At 42.6% G+C, this 14,707-nt stretch overlaps 1 protein-coding gene across 15 annotated transcripts in view; it reads left to right on the top strand.

Annotated features, from left to right (window-relative positions):
- The window catches only part of LOC118391984 (receptor-type tyrosine-protein phosphatase delta-like), a 377,633-nt gene that overhangs the window by 292,174 nt on the left and 70,752 nt on the right, over nucleotides 1-14,707 (top strand). For all 15 annotated transcript variants that reach the window (XM_052459507.1, XM_052459505.1, XM_052459506.1 and 12 more), the window contains 5 exons: nucleotides 1,572-1,682; nucleotides 5,602-5,871; nucleotides 11,476-12,057; nucleotides 13,790-13,935; nucleotides 14,049-14,193. In XM_052459507.1, the coding sequence (XP_052315467.1) occupies nucleotides 1,572-1,682; nucleotides 5,602-5,871; nucleotides 11,476-12,057; nucleotides 13,790-13,935; nucleotides 14,049-14,193 (1,254 nt within the window). The remainder of the gene's footprint in view (nucleotides 1-1,571; nucleotides 1,683-5,601; nucleotides 5,872-11,475; nucleotides 12,058-13,789; nucleotides 13,936-14,048; nucleotides 14,194-14,707) is intronic.

Here is a 14,707-nt window from a genome sequence, read left to right as displayed (position 1 = left end):
CCCAAACAACTACTTTTTTGATAAAGTTTCTCCCGGTGCTTTTTTCTCTTTCACCTATTTTTCTTACTTTTCTTGGGTTTGAAGGCTATTTTACTTTTTGACATTTTTTTTATTCTTCAAGGTTTTGGGGAAGGCAAACAGTTGAGTCAGGCGAGGACCTGGCAGGTCCATTTTTGCCATTTGGGAGTTGGAGAGTGATTGATGCATAAGCCATTTTCCCCCTGGTCATATGACACCACACTGCGGATCCCATTGGTGGATTTTTATGGGTGTCTTTTGTAGCTTTCACAAGCTAACGCAGTCAGTGGTTGGTTGCCTTCTTGTCGGCTCAAGGCCACCATTTTGAATTTTGTCTTCTAATACAATTGCATTTTATTTTTCAGCTAAGGGTTGTCAAAAGGTTGTAAGTTGTGCCGACATACATTTCTTGCTCTTTGGAAAACATCTGCATGTCAAACATTTTGTGACAGAGGGTGATATATTTGTAATACGATATTATGATGAGTATTTTTTTAACATATCTCAGCGGCATTTTTCTCCCCCCCGTTTTTTGTAAGTGCTGCATTTTTCTAACCAACTTTGACTGGATGAAGTCCTAAATCATTTGATTGATATTGGATCTGTGATTAAATATGCTAAAATTCATACCCAAATTTATTGTTTTAATGTTTTAATTGTCCTCCCTTGTTATGCTACTTTTGTATACTGTAAACCTCTTTTGTTTGAACCATGCTTCCTTGAAGCAGTTTCACTCATCCCCATATTGACAGTCCAGTGAAATGTTGTACATTGCAGGGCTTGCCCCTATCCCTCAAAGTCGAGCTATTCTATGACATATTTTAACACTGGCCTTAAAGTTGAGTGCCTTTTTAGACCCTGCAACATGTATGTAGGTTTGTTTGTATCCACTGAAGTCAATAATAAGGTAAATGTTAAATATTAAATATTTTTTCCATGGTTGTTAAATGTCATTTTTTCCCCCTAAGATTTCTGTAGGTCTGATAATGTAGCAATCTGACTGCAACTATCCATGATTACTACAATTCAAATGTATTTTGTTAATAATCACAGAATAAACGGAATAAAGATGTCACACATTTAATACATCAGACCAGGGGAATGTTCGGGGAAAATCTGTCAAGTTACAAGAACAATGCCTATTTGCTCAACAAATATGGTTGTGTTGGTCAATGTTAAAGTGAAATATCCTCTGTGCAAATGATCCCTACAGATACCAAAAATCCCTCTACGCTAGTTACAATGGTAGCCGATTTTACTCTGTACCCTCATCGATTAAAAAAAAAAGAGCAAGTCTAGGAGTGATGGGGCCCCAATGACATGTTGGCCCCTGAGCAGTCTAAAAGTGCAAATCTAGGAGTGAGGGGGCCCCAATGACATGTTGGCCCCTGAGCAGACTAAAAGAGCAAGTCTAGGAGTGAGGGGGCCCCAATGACATGTTGGCCCCTGAGCAGTTTTACAACAAGCACGTTTTTTTTATGTTTGTCAACTCAATTCAAAATGGCAGACACTTAACCAATGGTGTCCGGCACATATCTTCTATTCCCACGCAGGGGCCCTCCAGATTGAGCAGAGCGAAGAGTCCGACCAGGGGAAGTATGAGTGCGTCGCCACTAACAACGATGGAACCCGCTATTCTGCCCCCGCCAATCTATATGTTAGAGGTAGGAAAGCAATGATCAAACAACAACGGTATTCATCTTTGGAAGAAAAACATTTAAGTGGTATATTATGGTATGGTATATTATAGTACAACTGGTGTTGAAAGTGGGTAATTCTGGGTGCTGGAGTTACTGATCCAGTCCAGAGGTCCATGTCCAGTGAGGTACTTGTAAGTATGGCTGTTTTGTTCTATTAGACCTACCTGCACTGATTTGAACCTGTGTGTTCTGTTTTGTGTTTTTCTGTTCTGTTTCCTAAGTCTAACTCCAATGACTTGACTGCTTGGTGTGTTTACCTACTAATTGACTTTTACTCCTAAATGTACCTTGAGGGGAAATGGGTGGACAATCCCTCCACCAATCCCCTCTATTCATAGTAGCGGATCCTCTCTGATCTTTCTGTTTCTCTTCTCTTTTGAGCAACATTGGAAGGACACCTTTAACTCATCTCTCTTTGTCAATACAGTATTAAAAGTGCTGAGATTATATTAAATAATAATTGTATGTAGTTATCATTAAATATTTCATTTTAACGCCGGGTTTAAAATTGCAACATCTTTAATGTCTATGCTCGTGTTGATAGCATCAGCACATACATGTATCTGCTCATTTTCTTATAAGTGATAATTCATTGATAGGTAACACTATGTATTCTGGCTTTCATATCACCTTCTTGCGCTATTACAAATCTTTATTCCAATTGTCACAAACTGTCTATGTGAAAGTCACATTACATAGTTGAAGGCCAGTGGAATAAATGTTTATTGTGTGTTTTTTAAAATAAATTCTCTACTGATAAAATGGAGGTTTTATGTGATGCCGTGTCCATTGTTACCTTTTCATATAGATCAGTTAAACGTAATGGATATTCTTTTTTTCATATTAAATGGAGTAGTTTTTCATCAATTTTGTATGAATATGTTCACTGGCAGCTGTAGGTATTCTTCTTTAAAAAAACTAAGATCTATGATTCTGTCCGAGCCTTGTGGTTTGCACTGTCATCACGGATCATCAATTTAAAACACAATCAATGACAATACCTAGAATACTGAATAATGAACTATTGCATGTCAATCCTCGATATAAGCCAACCACATGACTGGGACAGGATTATATGATATGCTAAACATAGAAAATTATTTCAGCCCTCAAAATGCTTAACATATTTCATTGGTGCTACAGGACCTCTGCCTCTAAACTAGGGTGTGAGGGCAATGCAGTGGACTCCCTGTCCCCATGTGACAGGAAGTCCTTCACATTTTTTAAGTAGCAGTTTCAACGCCTTGAACATGGCCTTTTTACTCTCTCTGTGTCTCCCTTGTTTCCTTCTCCTTTCCTCATTTCATTGTGTTCTGCATCAAACCCCCTACATCCCTCAGAGCTGCGAGAAGGTTGGTGTGTTTTTACTTTTATACAAAACTGAAACTAAAGAAACTAATTTATTGCAACCGTCCAAAAACACAATTCTCAACAATACAAATCAAATACATTTTTCTCTCTCATTTTGTTCTATTCTTGGTTCATTATCATTTATATTACCGATAGCCTTGTATTACTACTGTTGTTTCTGCTGAGTTTCTCAGTTCACCTTTTCCATGAAGAATGCCCTTGGTCTTGGCTACGATGCTTGACTGTCCAAAAAGTGGTGCATGTCGTGGGAGGAAATGTGCATCTTTGGGGCGGTGGGAGGGTGTGGGATAATATTTGCATCTTCGGGGAGTATTTGCATGGTGACCTGTTTATGCTCAAGCTAGAGATCACCCCCCCACGCTCTCAGCCCCACCCCTGCCCCTTGCCCATCGGTGTCCTTAGCTTGTCAGTGTTCCTGCTTGGTTACTCAGGCCAACGGCGTGACAATGGCAGGCGGCACAAAAAAGCTCAGGGGCAACATGAGCCGCAGCACCGGAGGTGTCCTAAATCACTGCAGGCTCCTGGAATGAAGCGCTGCCATGCTCTGCGGCCTGCCTAGCTAAGACTGGATGCACATTTTCCCTCTGTTGCTCTTCATCATAGTCTCAGAGAAAGTTGTTTTAAAAGCTATAAGCTAAATTCCCCTTTGTTATAATCAGTGGCGAGGTTAGGCGCTCAGCTGTTAGCCTTGTGAGATGTACGCTGCCTCTGCAAAGGATTTTTCCAACAGAGGCTTTCATGAAAGAATGATGTATTTGGAGCATTAGCTGTAAGACTGGACAAATGTAATGATATTCAAATTAGTATGATAACATTATGTCATGGGGGAGCAGGATCCAATTGGATATTAATGAAATATGAAGCGAGTGAAAAGTTGTATTTAATAATGCAAGTAGTAGTTTCTGAGATTCCTTCTCTCTGGAGAGGCACAATCTGCTTAGCAGAATGTGCTGTATTAAATGTGATGGCGGTTGAACGCATTAGCTAATTCTACATGTAGATGCAGGCTTTTAGCTTTAGCAAACAATGCTATTAGCAAACAATGTTATTTTAGCTAGCCCTCAGTTTTATATCACATCACGTTAATGTATATTAATGACCACATACTGCGGGAAAACCCAATGGCTCTTGCCATTACATTAGTCAAGGCATTTTTGTGCCCCATATTTGAGAGGAGATTGTTTAATTTGAATTAAACGTGATTGGGACGATGGGAGTGTTTCACCCTTTATTAGTATGACCAAGGTTCACCGCCAAAGCACCTGAGTGATTAATCTTTCCAAGGTGCATGGAAGAGCAAACTGCATTCCCCAAATTCTGCCACCATTACGCATCTGCGTATCAAAGGAGATTGGCATATTGGGACTTATATTCATTCTGAGTAATATAAGCAGTAACACTGACTTCATTCCTTTAATCAAATTTCTCACTAGACATGTTTTAAAATCCAAACCCATTCCTCCTCTGTATCTGCCCCAGCCCCTGCCCCTTAAATATGCTTACCCTATATGGTGTGTTTCAATCGTATGTGGTTAACTAACTTAGTTAAACCTCAGAAAACGTTGTGATTCGTGTTGAGTTGCCTCTGCCTATCCCTGTCCTGTCCTGTCCTGTCATACTGTTGCATTTCCCCTAATCTGTCCAGTGACACTGTAAATTTGTCCTGCCCTAGCAACTCTCGCTTAAGTAGTGTTAATTTCCCAGAAACCCAACGCTGCCAGCCTAAACCTTACCTCCCTCCTGCCAGCCTAACTCTAACCGTCCTCCCCATGTTTGATATCTGTCTTTTTTTGTTACTATTTTTTTTCCCTCTCAATCCTCCTCTCTCCTTCCCATTCACCAAACATGGTTGCCTCTCTAAGCCAGCTATGTGCTTGTGTGCATGACAGAGAGTCCAAGCCACCATGACAAGCTCCAACCTTTTACCTCATAATGGATGCTGTTTCTTTTCATTTTCTTTTCAATATAAAATTTGGATATGTTTTTTCTTGTTGTTTATTCTCGAACATGGTTATTTTGGAATGTGTATCCACTTTTTTGATCTGAGAAGCAGAGTTGCACTCTATCCCATGTACCGTAGTTGGATGTGTTCCCACCACGGGCCGTAGTATGTGTGATGTGAGAATGTGACGCGGCACATTTACTTCACATCAACTGGAAGAACGCAGCATTGAAGTTGTTCTCTTGTACACTTCACTCTGCCATGCTGGCGACGCTCCAGTTCCTCTGTGCTGTTCTCCTTATGTCTGTATGGATGGTATCATTTGTGCATGGTGTTTGTGTAATCATTAGTCCGTAGCTAGTCCCATCTTTGAAGCCTGGACTGTGTTAAATATATTACATTAGATATAAAAGTAAAATTTCGTGCAAGTTGTATTGTAAATGTAAATATTTTTGTTATCCGTCTCTATACTGTAAACTTATGAGTCTCTTTTTTTCTCGGCCGTTGATGGGAAACCTTGGCCTTGTGCGGTTTGTACGAGTTGTTACCATTGCCTTTTGTCTTTTGCAGTGCGCCGGGTACCCCCGCGGTTCTCCATCCCGCCCACGGACAACGAGATCATGCCTGGAGGCAGTGTCAACATCACCTGTGTGGCGGTGGGCTCCCCTATGCCCTACGTCAAATGGATGCTGGGTGCCGAAGACCTGACGCCCGAGGACGACATGCCCATTGGACGAAACGTTTTGGAGCTCACTGACGTCCGCCAGTCGAACAACTATACCTGCGTGGCCATGTCCACTCTGGGGGTCATCGAGGCGGTAGCGCAGATCACAGTGAAAGGTAATGCACGTTTACTTCTTTCTGTCACGTATTGTTGGTCTCTGGAAGAAGGTTCCTAAAGCCTGGGATGTGTTGACGCCAGCCTCCGTCGATTAGATGCTAGATTGAGAATCAGTGAAAGGCTTATCTCACAACCAGGGGAGTTAAACGCCAGCGCTCTATATCCCTGTTGGTTGTGTGTTTGTGTGTGTGTGTGTGGGTGCGTGTGCATGTGTGCGTGCTTGCAACATAGTGGGTATTGTTTGATCTTCTCAGTAGGCAGGGTACTTATCAGAGTGTAAGCATCTCCTCCAATGCATACCAGGGAGAGAGAGATTCCAGATTGTCGTCATCATGTACACACACCAACACACAGAAGTACACGCACACACACGCTTTGTTTCTCCCAGACATAACAGAGGGATATTAGTCACAATATAACCAAGGCTGCCAGGAACTTCCCCCAATGTTACAATTGAGATAGCATATAAAGAGAGTCCATCGCCCTCATATCTTTCGACTCGTGTCACTGGTGTAAGTATTAAAGCAATAAATTAACCCACTACATTATTTAAGAGATACACATTGGAATTCTCTGGTTAACAGAAGCTTCCAGGGCTTTTGGCCTTTTACCTGTTTAACAAGAGTTCAAATATGGTTATAATGCACTGATGTGGCATACTAATGCAAGGTAAAAAATGTATGCACTGAGTGTACGAAACATTAAGGACACGTTCCTAATATTGAGTTGCACTCCCCCCTTCTGCTCTCAGAACAGCCTCACTTCGTCTGTGGCTAACAACACCCGTGCCAATATATCCTCCAAACAGCGGCTTCTCTGGCATTATCACTTAATTATACCATGGCATTGTTGAATACTCCTTTCTGATTGGCTTGCATTATTTCCCTATAAAGCACAGTATATTTGCACGGTAGAATTCAATGGCTATAGTTAATTTTTACATGTTTTGTTTGAGTTGCTTTTGAAAGCAAAAGTCAAATAGATAACAGTATTGTTATTGTTAACCATGATTTTCACAATAGCAATCTAGGACTGATGGTATGGTTAGCTAAACTAGCAAGTCTGTTTGTTTCATTACCACGGTAACCACTGCAGCTATCTAGTGAACTTGGTAGCTACGTCAGTGGATGTTGAACCCATACCGGCAAATGAACCCATTTCTAGTGGCAAATGTGTTTTATTATAGCCATGGTATAAAACGTCATTCCTTATTTTACATGTATTTTTATTTCACCTTTATTTAACCAGGTAGGCTGGTTGAAAACAAGTTCTCATTTACAACTGCGACCTGGCCAAGATAAAGCGAAGCAGTTCGACACATACAAAAACACAGAGTTACACATGGAATAAACAAACATACAGTCAATAATACAGTAGAAGAAATCTATATACAGTGAGTGCAAATGAGGTAGGATAAGGGAGGTAAGGCAAAAAATAGGCCTTGGTGGCGAAGTAATTACAATATAGCAATTAAACACTGGAATGGTAGATGTGCTGAAAATGAATGTGCAAGCAGAGATACTGGGGTGCAAAGAAGCAAGATAAATAAATAAATACAGTATGGGGATGAGGTAGTTGGATGGGCTATTTACAGATGGGCTTGAGCTTACAGATGGGCAGCTGGTGCTTAAAGCTAGTGAGGGAGATATGAGTCTCCAGCTTTAGGGATTTTTGCAGTTTGTTCCAGTCATTGGCAGCAGAGAACTGGAAGGAAAGGTGGCCAAAAGAGGAATTGGCTTTGGAGGTGACCAGTGAGATATATCTGCTGGAGCGCATGCTACGAGTGGGTGCTGCTATGGTGACAAGTGAGCTGAGATGGGTGGGTGGGGCTTTACCTAGCAGAGACGTGTAGATGACCTGGAGCCAGTGGGTTTGGCGACGAGTAAAGCGAGGGCCAGCCAATGAGAGCGTACAGGTCACAGTGGTGGGTAGTATATGGGGCTTTGGTGACAAAACGGATGGCACTGTGATAGACTGCATCCAATTTGCTGAGTAGAGTGTTTGAGGCTATTTTGTAAATTAATTCGCCGAAGTCGAGGATCGGTAGGATGGTCAGTTTTATGAGGGTATGTTTGGCAGCATGAGTGAAGGATGCTTTGTTGCGAAATAGGAAGCCGATTCTAAATTTAATTTTGGATTGGAGATGCTTAATGTGAGTCTGGAAGGAGAGTTTACAGTCTAACCAGACACCTAGGTATTTGTAGTTGTCCACATATTCTAAGTCAGAACCGTCCAGAGTAGTGATGCTGGATGGACTGGCGGGCAGGTGTGGGCAGCGATTGCTTGAGGAGCATGCATTTAGATTTACTTGTATTTAAGAGCAGTTGGAGGCCACAGAAGGAAGAATTGTATGGCATTGAAGCTCGTCTGGAGGTTTGTTAACAGAGTGTCCAAAGAAGGACCAGATGTATACAGAATGGTGTCGTCTGCATAGAGGTGGATGAGAGAATCACCAGCAGCAACAGCGACATCATTGATGTATACAGAGAAGAGAGTCGGCCCGAAGATTGAACCCTGTGGCACCCCCATAGAGACTGCCAGAGGTCCGGACAACAGAGTCGAAATCCTTGGCCAGGTCGATGAATACAGCTGCACAGTAATGTATCTTATCGATGGCGGTTATGATATCGTTTAGGACCTTGAGCGTGGTTGAGGTACACCCATGACCAGCTCTGAAACCAGATTGCATAGTGGAGAAGGTACGGTGGGATTCTAAATGGTCGGTAATATGTTTGTGAACTTGGCTTTCGAAGACCTTAGAAAGGCAGGGTAGGATAGATATAGGTCTGTAACAGTTTGAGTCTAGAGTGTCTCCCCCTTTGAAGAGGGGGAAGACCGCGGCAGCTTTCCAATCTTTGGGAATCTCAGACGATACAAAAGAGAGGTTTAACAGGCTAGTAATAGGGGTTGCAACAATTTCGGCAGATAATTTTAGAAAGAGAGAGTGCAGATTGTCTAGCCCGGCTGATTTGTAGTGGTCCAGATTTTGCAGCTCTTTCAGAAGATCAGCTATGTGGATTTGGGTGAAGGAGTAATGGGGAGGCTTGGGCGAGATGCTGTGCGGGTTTCAGGGCTGTTGACCGGGGTAGGGGTATTCAGGTGGAAAGCATGGCCAGCCATAGAAAAATGCTTATTGAAATTCTCATTCTCTCTTATCGTGGATTTATCATTGGTGACAGTGTTTCCTAGCCTCAGTGTAGTGGGCAGCTGGGAGGAGGTGTTCTTATTATCCATGAACTTTACAGTGTCCCCGAACTTTTTTGAGTTTGTGCTACAGGATGCAAATTTCTGCTTGAAAAAGCTAGACTTAGCTTTCCTAACTGCCTGTGTATATTGGTTCCTAACTTCCCTGAAAAGTTGCATATCACAGGGGCTATTCGATGCTAATGCAGAACGCCACAGGATGTTTTTGTGCTGGTCAAGGGCAGTCAGGTCTGAAGAGAACCACCGGCCATATCTGTTCCTGGTTCTAATTTTTTTAATGGGGCATGCTTATTTAAGATGGTGAGGAAGGCACTTCTAAAGAATAACCAGGAATCCTCTACTGACAGGATGAGGTCAATATCCTTCCAGGATACCCGGGCCAGGTCGATTAGAAAGGCCTGCCCGCAGAAGTGTTTTAGGGAGCGTTTGACAGTGATGAGGGGTGGTTGTTTGACCGCAGACAGTGAGGCAGTGATCGCTGAGATCTTGGTTGAAAACAGCAGAGGTGTATTTGGAGGGCAAGTTGGTTAGGATGATATCTATGAGGGTGCCCGTGTTTACAGATTTGGGGTTGTACCTGGTGGGTTCATTGATCATTTGTGTGAGACTGAGGGCATCAAGCTTGGATTGTAGGATGACCGGGGTGTTAAGCATGTCCCAGTTTAGGTCACCTAGCAGCATGAGCTCTGAAGATAGATGGGGAATCAATTCACATATGGTGTCCAGGGCACAGCTGGGGGCAGAGGGTGGTCTATAACAAACGGCAACAGTGAGAGACTTGTGAGAGACTTGTTTCTGGAAAGGTGGATTTTTAGAAGTAGAAGCTCAAATTGTTTGGGTGGTAAGACAGAACACTATCTCTGCAGTAGATTGCAACACTGCTCCCTTTGGCAGTTCTATCTTGTCGGAAAATGTTATAGATAGGGATGTACATTTCAGGGTTTTGGTGGTCCTCCAAAGCCAGGATTCAGACATGGCTAGGACATCCGGGTTGGCTAAAGCACTGAATAAAACAAATTTAGGAAGGAGGCTTCTAATGTTAACATGCATGAAACCAAGGCTTTTATGGTTACAGAAGTCAACAAATTAGAGCACCTGGGGAATAGGAGTGGAGCTAGGCACTGCAGGGATTAACCTCTACATCACCAGAGGAGAAGTAGGATAAGGGTACGGCTAAAGGCTATACGAACTGGTCGTCTAGTATTTTAAAAGCACGTTTCTGGGCGCAATATAATAGATTCAAGGCATAATGTACAGACAGGTATGGTATGTTAGGATGTGAGTACATTGGAGGTAAGCCTCGGCATTGAGTAATGATGAGAGAGATATTGTCTCTAGAGACGTTTAAACCAGGTGATGTCACTGCATATGTGGGAGGTGAAACTTAATGGTTGGTTAAGGCATATTGAGCAGGGCTAGAGGCTCTACAGTGAAATAAGACAATAATCACTCACCAGGACAGTAATGGACAAGGCATATTGATATTACGGAGAGGCATGCGTAGCCAAGTGATCATAGGGGTTCAGTGAGTGGTTGGGCTGGCTGGAGACATGGCGATTCAGACAGCTAGCAGGCCGGGGATAGCAAGCTAGCAGAAGGGCCTTAGAGGGATGTCGCGACGGAGGAAAGTCTGTTTTAGACTCCTCGTGCGGTGATGTCAATAGACCAGTCATGATGGTTTAGTAGGGTTCTGAGTAGCAGACGGGTCCAAGTCCAATTGGCAAAATAGGTATAGTGGCCAGCTAGCTGGCTAGCAGATGGGCATTCAGGGGACGTCGCGACGTAGGAGCCAGTTGAGTACACCCTCAAGCAGATTATGTCGGTAATCCAGTCGTAAAGGATCGTCGGGGTTCCATTTCAGTTAGCCGGGTGATGGGCCTAGCATGAGCTAGCTCCAGGTTAATTGGTACTTGCTTTGGGGCAGTGACATCCAGGTGAAAAGGTTTAGCGCTTGCGGTAGGAATCCGGGGATATGGAGAGAAAATAGGTCCGGTATGCTCTGGTTTGAATCGCGTTGTACAAACTGGCGAGAGCTCTCCGAGCTAACGGTTAGCAGATGATCACTGTCGGTGGGTAGCTGACTACTAGCTAGTAGCTTGTGAGCTGGCTAGCTGCTGTTGGGGGATTCTGGTTCGGAGGTAAATAAAAATACTTTAGAATAAAACAGAACCACACCACATTGGGTGAGGCGAGTTGCAGGAGAGTATTTTGAAGTTGAGGTTTAGAAAAATAGTTTTAAAATATATGTGAAGAAAAAGATAGATAAAGAATTATACATGGGACACGGCAAGATGAAGGGCAAAGACGTCTGACTGCTTCACCATCTTCGATTGAAATACATAGAACGTATAGCCCCTTGTTGATTATCCCTTACATATGTTATCTGTTTGTTTTTCCAGCATTGCCCAAGCCTCCCGGCATTCCCGTGGTGACGGAGCGCACGGCCACGAGCATCACGCTGACCTGGGACTCAGGCAACCCTGAGCCTGTCTCCTACTACATCATCCAGCACAAGTCCAAGTTTTCAGAGGACACATACAAGGAGATCGACGGCGTGGCCACCACTCGCTACAGCGTGGGCGGCCTCAGTCCTTACTCGGACTATGAGTTCCGGGTGCTGGCGGTGAACAACATCGGGCGTGGGCCACCCAGCGAGGACATCGAGGCCAAGACGGCTGAGCAAGCACCCAGCACGGCGCCCAGGCAGGTCAGGGGTCGTATGCTCAGCTCCACCACGGCTATTATCCACTGGGACGAACCAGAGGAGGCCAACGGGCAAATTATGGGCTACCGTGTCTACTACACCATGGACTCTGCGCAGCAAGTCAACACATGGGAGAAGCAGATAGTGCGTGGATCAAACTTCCTCACCATTCAGGGCCTCATCCCCAACAAGACCTATTACATTAAGGTCCTGGCCTACACGTCTGTGGGTGATGGACCTCTCTCTGCAGATCTCCAGATCATAGCCAAGACGGGAGGTAAGATTGTGTGTGGCCTATGCATGTTTTTGAGGACCAAAGCCTTGAAATGGACAATTATGTTAACTGTATATGAGTTGGGCTATAAATCTTATAGGAACTGAAGATCCGCAATCTGTGAGTTATGAGTAAACAAACAAATCATCTAACTCTACAATGGAGAGAATATCAACAGGCTAATTTGACAGCCATGTGTCTTCTTGGGAAAGCACATTACTCACTCAGTCTTTTTAGTCAGATAAAAGTATCCTTGTTTCTGACCACAGCAGTAAACACATTTGAAAGCTCTTTTTGGCACGCACTTGCTCTTGAGTGCCAAACAATTTTCATTTGGCATTCTGAATGACAGTTTATTAAACATTATAAACTAGGTGGTTCAAGGCCTGAATGCTGATTGTCTGCCAGCCGTGGTATATCAGACCATATACCACGGGTATGACAAAACATTTATTTTTACTGCTCTAATTACGTTGGTAGCCAGTTTATAAAAGCAATAAGGCACCTCAGGGGTTTGTGGTATATTGCCAATATACCATGGCTAAGGGCTATAATAACTGCCCTTAGCTGTGGTATATTGGCCGTATACCACACCCCCTTGGACATTATTGCTTAATTATACAACAAGTGGTTTGGAATTCCTATTGTTAGAGCATATCCTGCCTGTGATATACAACACAATATACACATGTCCAGTACATTCATAAAATGTGCCATTGTTTAAGTCGTTACCTAGCAATGTACTACTGCTACTACTACTTTTACAGATCCACTGTCTCATCTGCCCAGACATGCAACTTATAAACTTGATCACTGTAAAAAGTATCTAGACATTATCTCCGACATTTGCAACATTGTTGTAATATTGAAATTCAGGCAGGCAGCTTTTCTCAGCTACTCAAAATCATGAATCCGCATCATTTTTATTGATATATACAAAGGAAAGTAAATAGAGACAGGTAAAACTAAATGAAATGCAGCTAGTTAGCTCTCTTTCCAGCTTCAGTATGAAGTGATTGTGTTAGCTGTGTAGTTGGCTAGTTAGGAAGTGGGGAATGAGCCTCCATAGCAAACATTTCATTTTTGTTTGTCATAGCAACCTGCAAAGTTCTGGAACTATCATCCAGCGCTTGGGTAGTTTTGCTTTACATGGCATTCAATACGAATAGAACTAACGATCAGAGAATGCCTAAAATAGCACTTAGTTGAAAATCTGGATGGTTTAGGAAATAATCTAGATTTTTTTTATGCTGGTAACCCATTTTATAAAAGCAATAATACACTCAAGTCCATGTGTTATGACATTTTCATGGCTGTGGTGGTCTATCCCACCCTGTTTCGCCATGTGGCTATGACCACGTCCCAGCCATGATAAAACATGCATAACACATGGCTTCACATGTATTATTGCTTAAGTATAAAATCAGACTTGAGAACTTGAATAGTTCTTGAGCATAATTTAGACTGCCAATCATACATATTTAAACTTGTTTTCCTTAAATTATTTTCTAATCCAATATGATGAAATTGTGTCTGTAATTGAATAGTAATAACAGGTAGTCGCAATCACAGGTAATAGTAATAATGTATAAATAACAAGTTACTGCTAATGTTATTAGTAGTAAAAAATAGCCGCAGCAGCACTCGTGAAATACCTTTAGCAGCGGTATGGTGGGCGTTGCAATGAGTATCATTGGTTTAGTGGGCCAAATGTGTATTTGTATTGCTTTCCCAGTCCCTTCTCAACCGACCGACTTCAAAGGGGAAGCCAAATCTGAAACAAGCATACTACTATCGTGGATAGCCCCAGCACAGACCGGACAAGACAATCAAATCATGGGATATGAACTTCTGTACAAGAAGGGGGATGACAAGGAGGAGGTAAATGGTTTCTCACATTCAAAAATCAGCTATACTGGCCCAAATATATCTTACGTCCAATGGTACACGTTTTTTTGAAGTCCTGAACTGATGACATACCATTTTCTCAACAGAAACGCATCAGCTTTGAGCCTACCACCACGTACCTTCTGAAGGACTTGAAGCCCTTCACTACTTATACTTTCCAGCTAGCTGCGCGCAGTAAGCACGGTATCGGGGCCTACACCAATGAGATCTCCGCAGAAACCCCTCAAACACGTAGGTCCTCTTCCATATCTCAGCTCTGGCCAGACAGTTTACCACTGGATGTGGAAACTCCTTGGAGAGAAAATACATTCTTACATTTTCAAACGCATCTACCTTGGCCAATTTAGAATTACATCCGCTAAATTCCAATACCTTTTGCCAAAAACAGGTCAATGACATGATAAAAAATAAATGTAATCGAAAGAGATTGATAACTCTTAATAAAAATAAATGTAATCGAAAGCGGTGGATGACCTTGAAAATGGGTTAGTTCTGCAACAATTGGAGCTGAAACAGTGTGTTTTGTTGTCTACCTGACAATGCACCTATTAACTTTGAAATGGCTACATGGACAGAGTTCACTAGGGCTCTCCTGTGAAGTCAACAGACAAGGTCAAACAATATACAGAATCTACTCCTCTTCAACATCTTTGATGTGCAAAACATCCCAACCAAAGATAGAGCTTTGAACTATTCAGAAAAAATATATTTCCTATTTATCTGACTGTCTGTTGTTTTTGATTAA

This window comes from Oncorhynchus keta, chromosome 13 (assembly GCF_023373465.1).
Source record: "Oncorhynchus keta strain PuntledgeMale-10-30-2019 chromosome 13, Oket_V2, whole genome shotgun sequence".
Classification (NCBI taxonomy): domain Eukaryota; kingdom Metazoa; phylum Chordata; class Actinopteri; order Salmoniformes; family Salmonidae; genus Oncorhynchus; species Oncorhynchus keta.
Note: the sequence above shows the minus strand (reverse complement) of the source record. Positions and strands in the feature narration are given on the sequence as shown.